General features: G+C 42.9%; 1 protein-coding gene across 1 annotated transcript in view; it reads right to left on the bottom strand.

Annotated features, from left to right (window-relative positions):
- The window catches only part of LOC307230148 (copine-9-like), a gene marked incomplete at its 5' end in the record, with an annotated part of 130339 nt that overhangs the window by 91195 nt on the left and 23018 nt on the right, over positions 1–16126 (bottom strand). The window contains one exon of the mRNA XM_080000374.1: positions 12289–12335. Within this exon, the coding sequence (XP_079856500.1) occupies positions 12289–12335 (47 nt within the window). The remainder of the gene's footprint in view (positions 1–12288; positions 12336–16126) is intronic.

The following is a 16126-nucleotide window of genomic DNA, read 5'->3' as shown; positions in this document are numbered from 1 at the left end:
AATTTGTAACACGGATGATGACACCGAGTAAATGGCCAACTTAGTTAGTTAACTCGATGATGTGGTCTCCATCTAACAATGATTCTGTGTCCCTCAGAGTGCAGGGCTTTTGGGGAGAACTGAGGGGCAGGAGTGTGTGTATATGCATGCAAGATAATGCAGTCTATCTTGATCAGTAGAAAACGGCAGTGCACGGGGGGGGGGGGGTCTCAAATCATGCACCGGGCGGAGATATACTATCTGCTACAGCGAGGACTGCTTTCATCGAGGGCGGCGCAGCAGGGATGGTGGGAGGAAGTTGGGCTCCTCGTTAAGCAATGCACCAGTGTTCAAAGGTGTCTTCCATCGCATCCCCTCTCTGTTATTGTAGAATGTCTCCAGTAGAACAACACCCGTAGCAGTGCATTTCTCGCGACAAAGCGCAGGCAGCAGGTCGTTTCTGAAGAAAAGCCCAAAACGAACTCCCTGGTGGGAATGGAGTGGAATATCTACCCTCGTTATTCCTTCTGACTGACATCAGGTATAGGCTGCATTCCATAAAGTCGCGGGGGTGCAGGTGTGGGTGCGGGTGCGAAGACCAGCAGGAAAACTATGTTAGCAGGAGAGCAATCAGGATGACTTTTACGTAGCGGTAATTAACTTTTCACAAGTTGAACAGATATTATTTGGGCAGAATGAATGCAAGATTAGTGTTTGTGTGTGTTTGTGTGTGAGATAGAGGGAGAGAGATGGCAGGACCAGACATTCATCCAGAATTCCACTCAACACTCAACACTTGTGTGTGCACGGATGCTGAAAGTCACTTGATATGGAGAAGCATAATTATCATAGTCATCCTTCCCCAATCACACCCCCCGAAAAAAAATTGTTTAGAAAGTAGGTTAGCGTCTCTGTCGCCCGGGGAGATTAGGGCCTCGCAGTCAGATGCTGTCAGAGCTGAGCTAATGAAGTGAGAGAGAGAGAGGGAAAGAGAGAGGGAGAGAGAGAGAGAGACAGAGAGAGAGAGAGAGAGAGAGAGCGAGAGAGAGTCTGCAAGAGACAGGCACAGAAGGACTCACAAATCGTGAGTTTGACACACACAAACACACAGTTGTGGACACGCATATACTATATCTGATAAGTGTGTGGGCACACACACACACACACACACACACACACACATGCACAGTAAAGAGTTGAGCATTTTAATGGCTTGGTGAAAATGTGGTGGAATGTGTTATGAAGTGTTCCCTCTACTCTCTAATTAGTTTCCAATAAAAATTCTGCTATCTCACCCACTTCCATTGCAGACAGTTTGTTTGTTTTGTCTAGTATTTTTTTCTTTTTCGGCAGAGCCCATAATGATTTGAAGTTTGTAGAATTAGTACTAATTGTAATTTCTAAATTAAGCTTTGAGCCAATCTCACGACACGCTGGCGCAGCTCACTCCCACAGGCATATGAATGCCGCCTATACCCGTAGGCTGAGTGCACTGTGTCCAAGATCTCCTCCAGTCCGCCACTAAACGCACCACCCGAGGGGAAGGAGTGGTGTGGGCAGCGGACTGGCACCCCTAAAAGACATACGGATAAATCTCCGGCAAGGGCTCCGCTCCAATCTGGCAACGCAAAGCATAAAGCCAGTTCCACTGGCTGTATGGATTCATTATAGATTTGAAAAAAAAGAAAAGAAAAATAGACACCACCAGCAACACTGTGTACCTTCCGTTCTGCTTTGATTCAGCAACGAAAGGCCTGGAAAATTACATTGGACACACAGGACAGTGTTTCTTTATTAGTTTCTTTATTTTCTTTCTGTTGGCACCCAGTGAGAGATGGGAAGAAAATAAGTCAGAGGAGGCTGCCAGATAAACATTCATCTTCTGGAAGAAACATGTGATGTTATATAATACTTTCCGCATTGATGTTTCACAAGATAGCTCTGCCTCTCTGAGCGTTGAGCGTCTATCCTGCTTTTGAAGTCTGAGAAGATTGAGTGTCGATACACAACTATACAGCTTGTTCCGGCAGACATTTTACCATTAGCTCGGTGAAGCTTCAAAGTTAGAGGTCCTCACTGAGACACACACATAGGCTCCGCTGCCTTACCGTACTGTATGATGCATACTGTACTGCATACTGTATCACTGTTCAGGGTTACTGCATACTGTGCTGTATTGCTGTTCTGTTCGGTGTTACTGTTTTGCTGTGCCTTACTGTTGTATACTGTACTGTATATCTCTACAAACACTACCTCACTTTATTCCCCTTATTCACATTCCACTTTAATGCATCTGTATATACATAATAGCCTATCCCATATACATAAGTCTATTTCCTTTATTTCTATTTTGTACCCCCACTCTGCATTACCTTTGAGTTATTTTATTCTATTTTACTTTATTCTGTATTACTCGATTTACTTACGGCATTACGTTTTAGCAATCAGTAAGTCAAGTAGAAATTAGGTAGCTATTGTGTTCAGTCTAGAACATATTGTGCATAATCACTGGGTGTGTTGCATTGACATTTCACTGCATATATGTATGGAAGTATGTATATGTATGTGACGAATAAACCTCTTGAAACTTGAGTTATGGTTGACAATTATCGCTCAAAACTTGATTGTAACTTGTGAAAAAAAATGCATTCCATATCCTATGAATGAAACCCTTTCTGTAAACACACGACTGCCAATTGCTTTTCATCCCTGTCGTCCTCTATTCCCTGCACTCACATTCCCATCGCCAACGCTTACCATTGCCACCTCAACCTGCCATGAACATTTCCATTTCGGGACATTTACTAATTAGCATCTTAAGGAAACACATGCAAACAGACAGAACACAAATGCAAAAGCCACAACATGTGCTTCACTGAAACGTGGCATGGAGAACACATCCCGGACATATCACTCCATCTACCGGGCTTCCAACTCCTCTGAGTAGACCGGTATATGGAACTAAGTGGAAGAAAACGGGGTGGCGGACTTTGGTTCTACAAAAACGAAGGTTGGTGTAAAGATGTCACAGTGTCGCAGCCCTCACTTAGAGACCATTTTCATTGACTGCAAGCCGCATTATTCACCGCAGGAGTTCTCATTTATCCTGGTCGGTGTTTACATCCCACCTCAGGCCTGCTGACCAGATAACAAACATGGAGAAAAAACACCCAGACTCTGCTCATTGTTCTTGGGGACTAACAGAGCTAACCTCAGCCACAAACTGCCAAAATACAGACAGCACATTAAATGTCCAACCAGAGATCAAAATACACTGGACCACTGCTACACAGTATTAATACTATTAAAGACACCTATCGCTCTGTCCCCCGAGCAGCTTTGGGACTCTCTGATCACTGTCTGGTTCATCTTCTCCTGACTTTTAGGCAGAAACAAAGATCTGCTAAGCCTGTGGTCAAGACTGTAAGAAATGACAAACGAGCCATGTTTTTGAGACTGCTGCTACAGATCTGGACGAACTCCCTGACACTGTGACATCATACATCAGTTTTTGTGAGGACGTGTGCCGACTAAAACCTTCTGCACATACAACAACAATAAACCCTGGTTTACTGCACATCTCAGGCAGCTTTGTCAGGTCAAGGAGGAGGCCTACAGAAGTGGGACAGGATCTTGAACAACAAGGCCAGAAACAAACGGACAAAGGAGATCAGAGTGGCAAAGAAGCTGAAAAACAGGTTCTCAGCCAACAACCCTGCGTCAGTGTAGAGAGGCCTGCTGGAACTCACCAACTACAGGAAACCATCTGCTAACACTGTAGAGAACCTTCAACCGGCCGACGTCCTAAATGGGTGTTACTGTAGGTTTGAAAATCCCACCTTCACTCCCCTCATCTGCTCCTGCAACATCACACACCTATCTGCTCCCCCCGCCTGCCCTTCACCCCTCCCGACTGACCCTCCACCTACACTCAAGATCTGTGAAGAGGATGTGAGTCAGCTCTTCCAGAGACAGAAGATCCGGAAGACTCCAGGCCCAGTTGTGTCTCCCTTCTGCCTGAAGGTCAATAATGACCACCTGGCCCCCATCTTCACCCAGATCTTCAACAGATCACTGGAGCTGTGTGAAGTCCCCTCATGCTTCAAACACTCCACAATCATCCTGGTCCTCAAGAAACCCTCCATCTCTGGATTAAATTACTACAGGCCTGTTGCCCTGACATCTGTGGTCATGACATCCTTTGAGAGACTGGTGTTTGCGCACCTGAAGGACATCACTGGCCCCCTGCTGAACACTCTGCAATTTGCCTACCGGGCAAACAGGTCGGTGGATGATGCAGTCAACATGGGACTGCACTATTGACTGGGAATGACGTCGTCCCAACCTAGCGTCAGTCTACAGAAATCTTGGAGAATCCCCTTTGCTACAAAACCACAGGCGCTGGGATACTCAACGTGTCGTAGGTGGTGGGTAGTTTGTCCTGTATAACAATCTGAAACTTGAAGTTCAATCAGACTGGGTACAACACTGGACTCCCAAAGCTCGCTCAACTGAGAGCAAGAGATCCAAATCGAGGTCTTTAAGCTCTTTGGCACTTTCCTCTCCGGGATGAGGAGAGAGCACAGACCAACTGGTGCTTACCCATTTTGTGAACCGAATCCTCCTGTTTCATGAATGCCTCTCAAGTCATGATACAAAGACACAGCTTCTTTTTCAAAGCTGACTGACTTCAAGCAGTCATCAATGTAGAAATTAAACAACACTGTGTCAATTCCTGTGGCCTCAAACTGGTTCCCGCTGTCCTCTGCACACTTGAGAAGAGCTCCCAGCTGACACAGCTGGGAGATGAAGTCTTGCCAATCAGGTGCACTGCCATTTTGTACTCTACCAAGTTTTGACTGATGTCACTGGGTGGCCACCAGAGAAACCTGAGAGGGTCAGCGTCCTTACCTGGCACCTTGACCTGGTGGAACATGCCTTCCACGTCAGCCATGATCGCCACCTCTTTTTTCCTGAACCTAGTGATGACACCAACCAGAGTGCTGCATAGGTCCTGTCCCTGTAGCAGCAGATCGTTCAATGTGGTGCCCTGATATGACACTCCACAATCTAACACCACTTGGATCTTCAGCTTCTTCGGATGGTATACCACGTGGTGAGGCAAGTACCAAACATTCCCATTTCTGCGGCTGAGCTCCTCGCTAGGAACCTTCACAACATAGCCTTGGGCATAATGTCTTCCATGAACACAGAGTATTCTCAGCTTGGAACTGAGAATTCTTAATGAACGCGGGATCCCTGGACTCGCTGTTCAGCTACTCTTTGGTTGTTTTGCAGCTTGATTACTATGTTACTAAATGGTAGAAACTGTTGACTCCACAGTTCATCCAGCGTCGCCACTGATATGCAGTTCGATGTCACCTGTACGAGTCTACTTGTTGTTCCATGGCAACTGTCTTCTCAGAGGGGTCCACTAATGGTCCAGCCTAACCTTGTTTTCACCACATACTGTCCGTCATCTATGCTGGGAATAACCTGCAACGGTTCCATATTTTTGGGTACGTTAATCCCAGTGTTTTATTTTATTTATTTTTATTTAACCTTTATCTATACAGGGAAAACCCATTGAGACCGAGGTCTCATGATCATACAGTACATAAAAATATTAAAACACCATAAATACAACAACAACATCAGCAATCAATAAGTAAAATAAAAACAACAGAAATAAACCTTTTAACTAAAACACATGCAGATCCTGACATCAAAATCACCCAAAAGTTTCTTAGAACTGCCCAAATGGTCATTTTGAAAGTCATTGCAAGCTTTTGGAGCATGGTAGCGGAAAACATTTTTTCCAGCTCGGTTTTAACTTGAGGGACCTCTAGAACCAACCAAAACTGAGATCTAGTCCAGAAATCAGCTGAATTCCATTTGATGAGTGATGTCACATAGTTTGGTAGCTTGTGTAAGATAGCTTTGTAAACAAACAGGCGTAAATGCTGCATTCTCCTAGATGCCAGGGGCGGCCATCCCACCTCCTGATAAAGGTTACAATTCTGTAATGATCACCAGTAATGATCACCAGTAATAAAACTAAGTGCGGAGTGATAAACGGTGTCATGTGTTTCAGAGTGGTAGAGGCAGTGTGCATATAGATAATGTCACCATAATCAGGTACTGACAGGAAGGTAGACTGTACAAAAAGCTTCCTTTTTTCACGCAAAAAGGATGATCTATTTCTAAAAAGGAACCCAAGTTTCACTCTTAACTTTTAAGTTAGCTCTTCAACATGTATTTTGAAAGACAGCTTTTCATCAATAAATAAACAGAGATACTTGTAGTAGGGCACTCTCTAAATTTCAGCGCCATCTAAAGTGCTAATATAGTGGTTAATTCCGTTTAAGGTGCATGATCTTGAGAATTGCATATTTTTTGTTTTTGCTCAACTGAAGACAGGTTTAAGCTCTAAAAATGAACGCTGGATTGAATCAAAAGCTGTCTGCAAAATAGATATCGCTCCTCCCAGTGTAGGAGCAGATGCATACAGCACTGTCATCAGCATAGAAATTAACCTTACAGACATTATCAAAAGAGATTACATTATTGATATTCAATGTGAAGATTAAAGGACCCAAAATTGAACCCTGCTGCAAAACCTTTGGTAACCTTTCAAAAAGTGGATTGAAAAAAAGTTAGCCATAATACATTGGGTTCTATTTGCAAGATAGATGGTAAATGACGGGCAGGCATTCTGATCCAGGCCAATAGAGGCAAGTATGTGTATTGAAATTGAATGGTCAACCGTATCAAAAGCTTTAGAGAGGTCAATGAACAAATCAGCACTGTTTAGCCCATGAGCCCATACAAGAGCCCATATAATCATTCAGAACAAGAGCTGATACAGTGCTATGACCAGATCTAAAACCAGACTGAAATGCATTTGAAAAGCAATTTCGACTCACGAACAAATTAAGTTGCCAATTAACTATACATTCAAGGACCTTGGCTAAAGAACAGCTTTGAATTTGGGCAGTAATAATTAAGGTTACTGCAGTCACAACCCTTATGAGGTGGGAGAACATGAGCAGTTTTCCATATCTTAGGAACAATGTCCGAGATAGGAGAGAGATTAAAAATATATGTTAAGGGTTGAGTGATAACTGAAGCAGCTAATTTCAAAAGACCAGGGTCCAGACGATCAGGACCTGTCGACTTTTTGGGGTCTATTTTCAAAAGGGCATCACCCACTTCCATTTCAGTGAGTGGACTAAAAGCGAATGCACAGTCATTCCTGTAATTGTAGCGCTCAACGCCAGGGTGGCAGGTCTCCTTTTGATTATGCTGTCTCACCCAATTTGCAATATCAAAGGGATATTTGTCATCAATGGAATTTAATGTGTTGGAGAGGGTTGGAGAAAAGGACAGCACATTCGGCTACGTGGATGGGTGCTTGGGGCTTGTGGCTGGATAGACCGTCTGACCGGTTGCGGTGGGGTGGGTTGGGCTTCGTCCTTGCTTGGGGCACTGGTGGGCCCTGCCAGCTTGCCTGCATGGCGAGCAGTTTGTGGGACCTGGCTCTGGGCCTGTGGTCCATGCCTGCCGTCTACGGCCCAGGTTCTGCACCTGCATCTTATACCTGCACGTTGGGGTAGGTTGTCTATGCGCCTCAGGGGTGCAGTGTCTCCTTGCACTCTATGGGACTGGTATAAGCTCCTCAGGGCTGGGTGTCCGCGGGCTTCCGACTTCTCTCGGGGCTGGGGGGTCTTCTGTGGCTGCAGGGCAGGTTGCTCTGGGCTTTCCTGCGTTCATGGGGTGTCTATAGGGCCGCAGACCTCAGGGGTGGCTTCGGGGCCTTTTCCGCTGCTCGGAGGAGCTATGATATAATACTGACCTCATACACCAGAACCAATTGGGACAAGTCCCATACACTCACCGGTGGACACTTCACATGCACACAAGCACGCGCACGCACGCACACACACACACACACACCACCATCATCTGCTTTGAACACACCCCCAACACCTCCTGGTTACTTCCTTCTCCTTTCCTCCCTCGTTTACTGCCTTAAATATGACAGGAAGAGGCCACGTGCCAAATTGCTGTTCCAGTTTTCCTGGACTTACTTAAATCTGTTTTGTCAATATACGTTGTTTGGTTCTGTTTATTTGTTTCACCCATGGTGTTTCTCCCCCCCTTGGAGTAGTGATTAGTTGTTTAAAGACCAAAACATGGGAAGATCATTCTCCAAAGAAGGGGATTGGTGGCGGTTCTGTGTAACAAAAATCTTTGCTCTTGTCATTCAACAGGTCATCCACAGGACAGAGTTGCTGCAGCAGTTCTTGGTGATTAAAGAATTAATAAAGAGTTGCATTGCAGGTTGAGAACTTGAACTCCACTTGCAGACTAATTCTGTCCTAGATGCAATAGCATACAAATACTGTGTTGTACGCCCAGCATGCTGACAACACAGGTAAAATGTATATATATTTTTTTAAAGCGTTGGAGAAATATTCATGTGGCAAGTCTGGACCAGTTATGAGGAACACCTTGTCTAACTCACACATATTTAAATCATGTAGGAACCTATGAGCGTTAAGGTTCTTAAAATTCCTTTTGGATATGATACGTGGCTTGTCCGACATAATTTCACATTCCTAATACAGGCAATGGGGCAGTGATCACTTGAGCCTTGAGGTAAAACTCCACTGGCTGGATATATCTGAGGCATATTGATAAAAAATAATGTCAATCAATGAAGTTTTGGAGCTACATTTCGTATTACGATGCGTTGGTTTAGTTATTTATTGAGTCAGGTTTAGATTGGTGCAGATATCTTTGAAGCTATCTGATAAGTAACAATAAGTAAGTAACAATTCTGTAATTGTGTATGAAGAAATAATGTCTACTAAGTTGTCAATGGCACAGGGAAGGGCTGAAGGGGGTCTATATGCCCCTATCACAGTCATCTTGGTGGTTTTCCCCAAGATTTACCGATAGACATTAAAACTCATTTGGAAATGAAGATGAGAATAGCACAGATACAGAAAAACATGTTTTATGCCCTTTTCTGTCCGCTCTAAAAAGGTTAAAACCAACAAGACCTATTTCGAAATCTGAGATTGATTTTTCAGCCAGAAATCAGAAATTACTAAAGAAATAACTAAAATATCAGGATTGGCCTGTTGGACAAGAATATTGATGTAGTCCAATTTAGAGACCAGACTTCTCACATTTATGTGTAGCAGCCAAAGCCCATTTCTAAATTTAAAGATTCATTCAAGGATTCATCATTCATTTTTAAGATTCATCATTGTAAACTTAAGCTTGGCTCTTGAATCAAAATCCACAAGGCCACTAAACTTTGCTCTGCGGTGCTGTTTTTCTAGGATACCATAGGCTATGTTTTGCCACTCTTCCATCAATTCGTATGGAAGCTTGGCAATGACAGCACGCATGTTAGCTCCGGTGTCAAGCTCCTCGATTTACTCTAAGTCTGTAACGGCGTTATGACATCTAGTGAGGTAGAGGCCAAACGAGTGAAGTCTGTTGTCAGACTTAATAGTCGGCCAGTTCAGTGCCTTATCAGTGTATGCCACCGAGACCTTGTATTCATTTCCGAAATGCTCTTTCAAAAGCTTCTTTGCTTCACGGCAGCCATGTTCCGGTTCCATGTATAGAATTTCATCAGCTCTCTGGGCTCTCTACATGTGTACTGCGCCATAAACTACAGGCGGTCTTTGTTACTATCTGTCTTATCTCCCACTACACACTAAATGACCCTTATGAATAGCCTATAATATTCCATAGGGTCCCCTTTAAATATAGGAATGTTCTGAGGCTGCACAGTAGAACGTTTTGGTTGTCCCACTAGGAATTCGATGATGGCTTGTGTGGAACCTATAGCCTCTTGTTCTGGCTGTGTAGCTCTAAAAGGTGCACTACAGATGCTACCGTTAGCATGTTCAGTCTCTACCAGCATCGAGATTATTAGGTTTAACCTGCCTGCGAGCTTGCAGTTCAAAGGGCTTAGCAGCCTCTATGTCACAATTCATTCCATTCGCACTAGGTACTCTTCACACTTGGTGAGACTTGAAGGCCCTCAAACTTGTCTAGTACAGTGGTATTTTGACTTACGAGTTTAATTCTTTCCGTGACAGAGCTCGTAATTCAATCTGCTCGTATAACAAATCAATTTTCCCCATTGAAATTAATTGAAATGCCATTAATCCGTTCCAGCCCCCAAAAAAAATACCCCAATTTTTTTTTGTTACGTGTTTTTAAATAAGAAAAATGTATTTATAAATAAGAAATATTGTATAAAAACATAATAAATCACAATAAAAGAGAATGTGTAGATCCTTTTTGCCTTCTCGCAGATGATACCCTCCGTCACGCTATCTCCTGCGAGCTGCTTCTCCGTCAACCACACCAACAGCAGATTCTCCATCTTTTCATGGACAGCGGTCCGCAGCTTAGACATTATTTTAACGCCCTTGCCTGGCGTAATACACTTTATCGCCTTGTATTCCCTTTATTTCTATTTTGTACCGCCACTCTGTATTACCTTTTTAAGTCTTATTTTATTTCTTTTTTTTTTTTTTACTAACTGCGTTAGTAAAAAAAAGTAGTGCATATATGTATGAAAGTATGTATATGTATGTGACAAATAAACCTCTTGAATCTTGAATCTCTAAACATCGCCAACTCCAGCCCATTAAAGGAAAAAGATGAGCTCTGTCACGGAACAAATTTAAAGTCAAAGTACCACTGTATAGTGGTACTTTGACTTACGAGTTTAATTTGTTCTGTGACAGAGCTCATAATTCAATCTGCTCGTATAGCAAATACATTTTCCCAATTGAAATTGATTGAAATGCCATTAATCCGTTCCAGCCCCCAAAAAACCACCCACATTTTTTTGTTACATGTTTTTAAATGAGAAAAATGTATTTATAAAAAACAAATATTGTATAAAAATATAATAAAACATAATAAAAGAGAATGTAAAAAAATTAACTGGTTTTACAAAGTGTATTTACCTTGGAGATCAGACGACTTGGACTAACGGAAGATGCTGGTGTAGGTGGAGGGTGGAGGAGATAAACGGAGGAGGTTGGAGGAGTTTGTTTCGTTTCGTGCTTTTTTGGGCGCTTTCGTTTGTTGCTACAGTTTATTGCTGAACTTAATTGCTACAATTCATTTTTTTTTTTTTTCACTTCACTTTCGCTTAACTTTGAAAAAATCGCCAATTCCATCACACGCACACCTCGCTCATGTTTTTCTATGATTTCATGCTTTAATTCAATCGACATCATCTGCTTCTTCTTCTCAGCACATGTTTAGAATTTTTTTTTTTTGGCAAAATAACTGCACAAAAAGCACAAAACGTCTCGTGCAATGCAGTGCCTCAACCTCTTGCCTTGATTAAACGTGTTGCGGGCCGGGCGCTCGCTGGTTAACGGCTACGAGTTGGTCGATGACGTGCATCAAACAATGCACCACTCTGTATTTGTTTTCGCCGTGTTTGCACGGGCATGTGTGTGTGTGTGCGCGTGTGTGTGTCGTATGTTTACTGTCTGCTGTAAACATTCACCACCACCCGCTCCCCCTAAGAGGCTGATTGAAGCACAGTGAGACCTGTTTGTGTGTGTGGGTTTATGTGTGTGTGCACAACCTCCCCGCTGGGTGGAGGCTGATTTTCTTTGCTAGCAGTGACGTCGAAAGGCCAAATTACAGGAGGGAGACGAAGAGTGAGCTCAATGGAACGGAGGGCCAAGTGATGTAGAGTCACAGTGCTATAAACTCAATGCATATAGAAGTTGCAGATATTAGATATAGCTATGGCGTTATTACATATTAGATATAGCATTTTCATCGGTAGATATAGCTATGGCGTTATTACATATTAGATATAGCATTTTCATCGGTATCAAAAGTTTAATCAAAAACATTATTTGACAAATTTTAAACCTTTTATCAATGTGATTATCACCGATGGCATACTGTAACTAAAAAGGTTGTTTTTTTTACACAAGCCTGCTGCTTGACACAGTTGGGAATATTCCTACCCATCATTCTGTGAATGCATAAGAATTCACCAAAATGCAGAAAATGAAGCCCCACCAAAAGTTGAAATGAAACCTACACCATTAGAAGAAATAACCGTTTTAACTCAAGCCAATCTCCAGAATCAGCATGATTGTAATTCATGGGCAAACACAGAACTAAAAGGTGACCTGCGGAGTCACCTGGATCCATACTGTAGAGGTCACGACGTTCGGAACAAAAAGACAACAAGTCCCTCTATGCAGTAATGAGTACCAACAGAGTGCGTTGACTCACCTCTCTCCACTCCTTGGTCCCCAGGCCCTGCACGTAGAGCACCACCACTGGGAAGAAGAGAGAGAGAAGAGAGAGAGAGAGCTGATCAGATAAGATAAGAAAACACTTTATTAATGTCTGGAATGAAATTCAGGGATTTGTATTTGTCACGTGTGCAGTAAATAAAGGGGCAATAAACAACTTCTTTGCTTTTACTTCTCAGTATGAAGTGAGTGTTGATTGCACAGTGTAAGTACTATAGAATAATGACAACATCGGCGTTTGGATTGGTTCCTTATAAGCCTCTATATCACTATGCATTCAGAATGCCACCGGGTACGATTCCCCGGGAAATGATGGATTTACGGCAGTGCATCACAGGAAGTGTGTCAACCAATGCACGGTGGAGCAAAACCCTTAAACCCTTAAATATAGAAACGACTCATTGAAATTGGTTGAGAAATGAAAACATTATAATGCTTTTTATCCAGAACATTTTCTCAAAATTTAACTGCAATTGTGACAATTTTAATTTACCTCTTCAGTTAACATGCTTCTTTCTTCTCTCTTATTTCCAAAGTGGTGTTGATCATTAATACGGAGCGCTCTAAGCGATTGTAAAGCAAGACGAAAGCGAAAGCAACTCGGTTGACTTCACGATAGGGGCACAAAAGTTGTCTATTGCACGTTTAACAGTGCACTTTAGTAAAACTAAAAACTGGTTTGAGACGCTTTGCATTGATGTCGGGAAGTCAAGAGACATCGTTAAATGACATTTAGTGCTGTTACGGTTCTGGTTTTCATGATGGAACACTTGCACATAACCCACCCGCCTCCCGCTCAACTACCAAACCATTGCAGATTCAAGCTTATAAACCTACTGCAGTGGGATGTAGCAGCCCCAGGTGCACGGATAAGATTTCATCAGTTGGTAGCCTGAAAAAAATGCTAGCAATTAAAATAAAGGAAACTCCACTGGCCACTCTGAAACCAGCTTTCACAAATTCACTCTCAGATCACACATAAACATGTGTTTTGCCAAGGCGATAATTCCTGGCCATAATCACAGTCCCCTGGAAACCCATTCGGCACCACTGTGGCGTTGTATTGTTTTAAACTGACTTCCCTCATCCAAGTTCCCTCCTGTAACGCAGACCATGACAGGTGAAGGGAGAAACGGTTCTAAACAACAATGGCTTTGTGTCGTATTTGTCCGAACTCTTTGCTCTATGCGTTATTCCTACTCCCCACTACACCTTAGCGCTGGGCGGATAAAGTCAATATTATTTTTAGCCTTGTGGAAATTTGGAGGAAGGAATATTTCTGTAGGGCAAATTAATCAAATAATATAGATTCATGTTTCTCACGGTAGGAGGTTTGAAATCCATCCATCTATTTTTATTTTGATTATTATATTGATATTTTTATTCAAACTTTCAGCATTACAACAACCATAATAATAAGCAGATGATTAACTGGATATTGTATAAAATTTCCTCTGATTATCAGGACAATGACTTCTACATCACCTGGACCTGCCGTCACAGGCTGTGCTGCTTTAGTAGTCGGTTTAAAGCCTGCTTCACACCTAAAAGGACAATGGACAAGAGCAAACGGGAAGTCCATTCATTCCTATGGAGAGTGGGATTCCACACGTGAAAAGCTATGACAGGCTGTGGTGCAGAATGTCCGCTCCTGATCGAGGCTCCTGAATGCGTTCAAATTTACGTTTTAACTACTAAGTTACGTAAGCTTAACTACTAAGTTACGTATTTCACGCAACGACGCATAATTCTTGGATGTGTAACCTTGTCACCATATTCACTATCAATAAATCTACTTTTAAGCTATTGAATTGTGTGAATTCCGACCATCCGATACGATAACGGATTCAATGTGAATCAGGCTGAAGGGCACCACTATGCATTTTGCATTTTTAATATTCATTTCTTTACATTGATTTCACAGTCAATCATATATATTTTTGATAAATAACTGACTTTTGCACCAAAAATTTAAAATGTCAAACTCTTGGTAAAATAACACAAAATGTGTCCAAGCTGCCACGCCTACTCACCAGGAAATACAACCACTTCCTCATCTCTGCACCACTTAGCCAGAAGTGAAATTGACTGGAGGCTGCCTTTAACGTGAGCAAGGATGAGAAACAAAATCCAATGCTGTGTTTGAGTAGCGGAGTGTATTTCACTTGTAGCTGGAGTCAGCCCTATCGCTCCACTGCATTTCATTATCATTTCTTTTAATCTGCGAGCTGCGGCAAGAATTTAATCGCAAGTCAGAGTGAATATCCAATCCCCCCCCCACAACTGCCATTCCATGAGGCCTCTTAATGGAGATGTCCACCTCCTCCCCCACTTACTCATCTCTCTCTCTCTCTCTCTCTCTCTCTCTCAGTCTCGCCCTCTCCTTCTCTTTGTTCTCCATCTTTACCCTCTTCTCACACACCTCTCTTAATTCCTTCCTCCTTTGATTTCTCTCTGCTGTGCCCTGGTCTCCTGCCCTCCACCCCTGAATCCTTCATATCCTCCGTCTTCTCCTCCCCAGGATTTTCCTTTGTGACCCCCCCCATGTCCAGAATAAAGAAAGATGAGTGAAGAGCATAATGTCTGCTGTTGCATGTTCTTACTGTACCTACGAATTCACAAAGTGATTGCGCAGCTTTTGCGCCCGCTAAACCGGCGCAAATAACAGAAAAAGCAAGCATCTAATTCATAAAGCATACCCAGAAAATGCACCGCTAACTGCGCTGCCATATTCCATATATTGAAATTAGGTATTATGCATACATTTGGTGCAAAATTGGTCCCTTTCTTTGCAAATAAGCCTTGTTGCAAATAACGTCAGATTTACAAACACCAGCGCTAATAGCCACACAAAGTAAGAGTGACGCTATTAGGGACTACTATCCAGTTGGGGGTCTCCCTGTGCGTAATGCCACCCCCGGGGGGTGCCGGACCATTTCCATTATTTTCAAATCCCAATGTTGACAGGTATGCTTATGGATTGGGCAGTAGAGAGGATCAAGGCACCGCAAGCTTGTCCTTTTTTACTTTACCACATGGATAATTGCGATCAGACGCTGGAAAACAAGGGCAAATACACTCTACAGCAGAAGTTCATGGGCGTGTTTGCGCTGGCATATCGTTAGCAGAAAATCTTTTGTGAATTGAACGCTAAGACGGAGATAGCGTGCAGATGGCGGCCGCAAATTGATACGCAATTCATGGTGCTATTAGCGGCCGCAAAATGTTCCTTTTGAATTTGCCCCTTAGTGTACTTACTTCCATGAAATAAACCCCTAAAAGTTTATTTTTTAACATTGTTGTAGATATATTTTCTCAAAGCTTTTCTAATTTCATATCCTCTTGTCTCCTCACCTTTCTTCTTGTCTTTTCTCCTCTCCCCTTGTCTCCTCTCATCTCCTCTCACTTCCTTTCCTATTCCCTTGTTTCCTCTCCTCTCCTACCTCTCCCAGTGTCTGCTCTCCTCTCCCCTTGCCACCTCTCCCCTCCTCTTCTGCTGTCACCTTTCCTCTTCTTTCCTCTTGTGTCCTCTCCTTTCCCCTTGTCACATTTCCTCTCCTCTCATCTACCCCCCCCATTCTGCTGCCATGGCACTGCGTGGCACTTCAAAGCACCGTTGAGAAAGCTAATCAGCATGTCGGCACTGCCAATTTGGGGGGGGGGTCCCTCTCTCCTCTGCCTCAAACCTTTTTTTCAAATTGAAAGAGTGGCATAAATTTAAAAAGAGCTGCATAGTAAATAGATAAATAAATACCATAACACGTGAAAGGAGGGAACAGACAAAGAAAAGAAATGGGGAAATTGGGAGGAGGGAA

The sequence above is a fragment of the Zeus faber genome (genome assembly GCF_960531495.2).
Source record: "Zeus faber genome assembly, chromosome: 5".
Taxonomy (NCBI): domain Eukaryota; kingdom Metazoa; phylum Chordata; class Actinopteri; order Zeiformes; family Zeidae; genus Zeus; species Zeus faber.
Note: the sequence above shows the minus strand (reverse complement) of the source record. Positions and strands in the feature narration are given on the sequence as shown.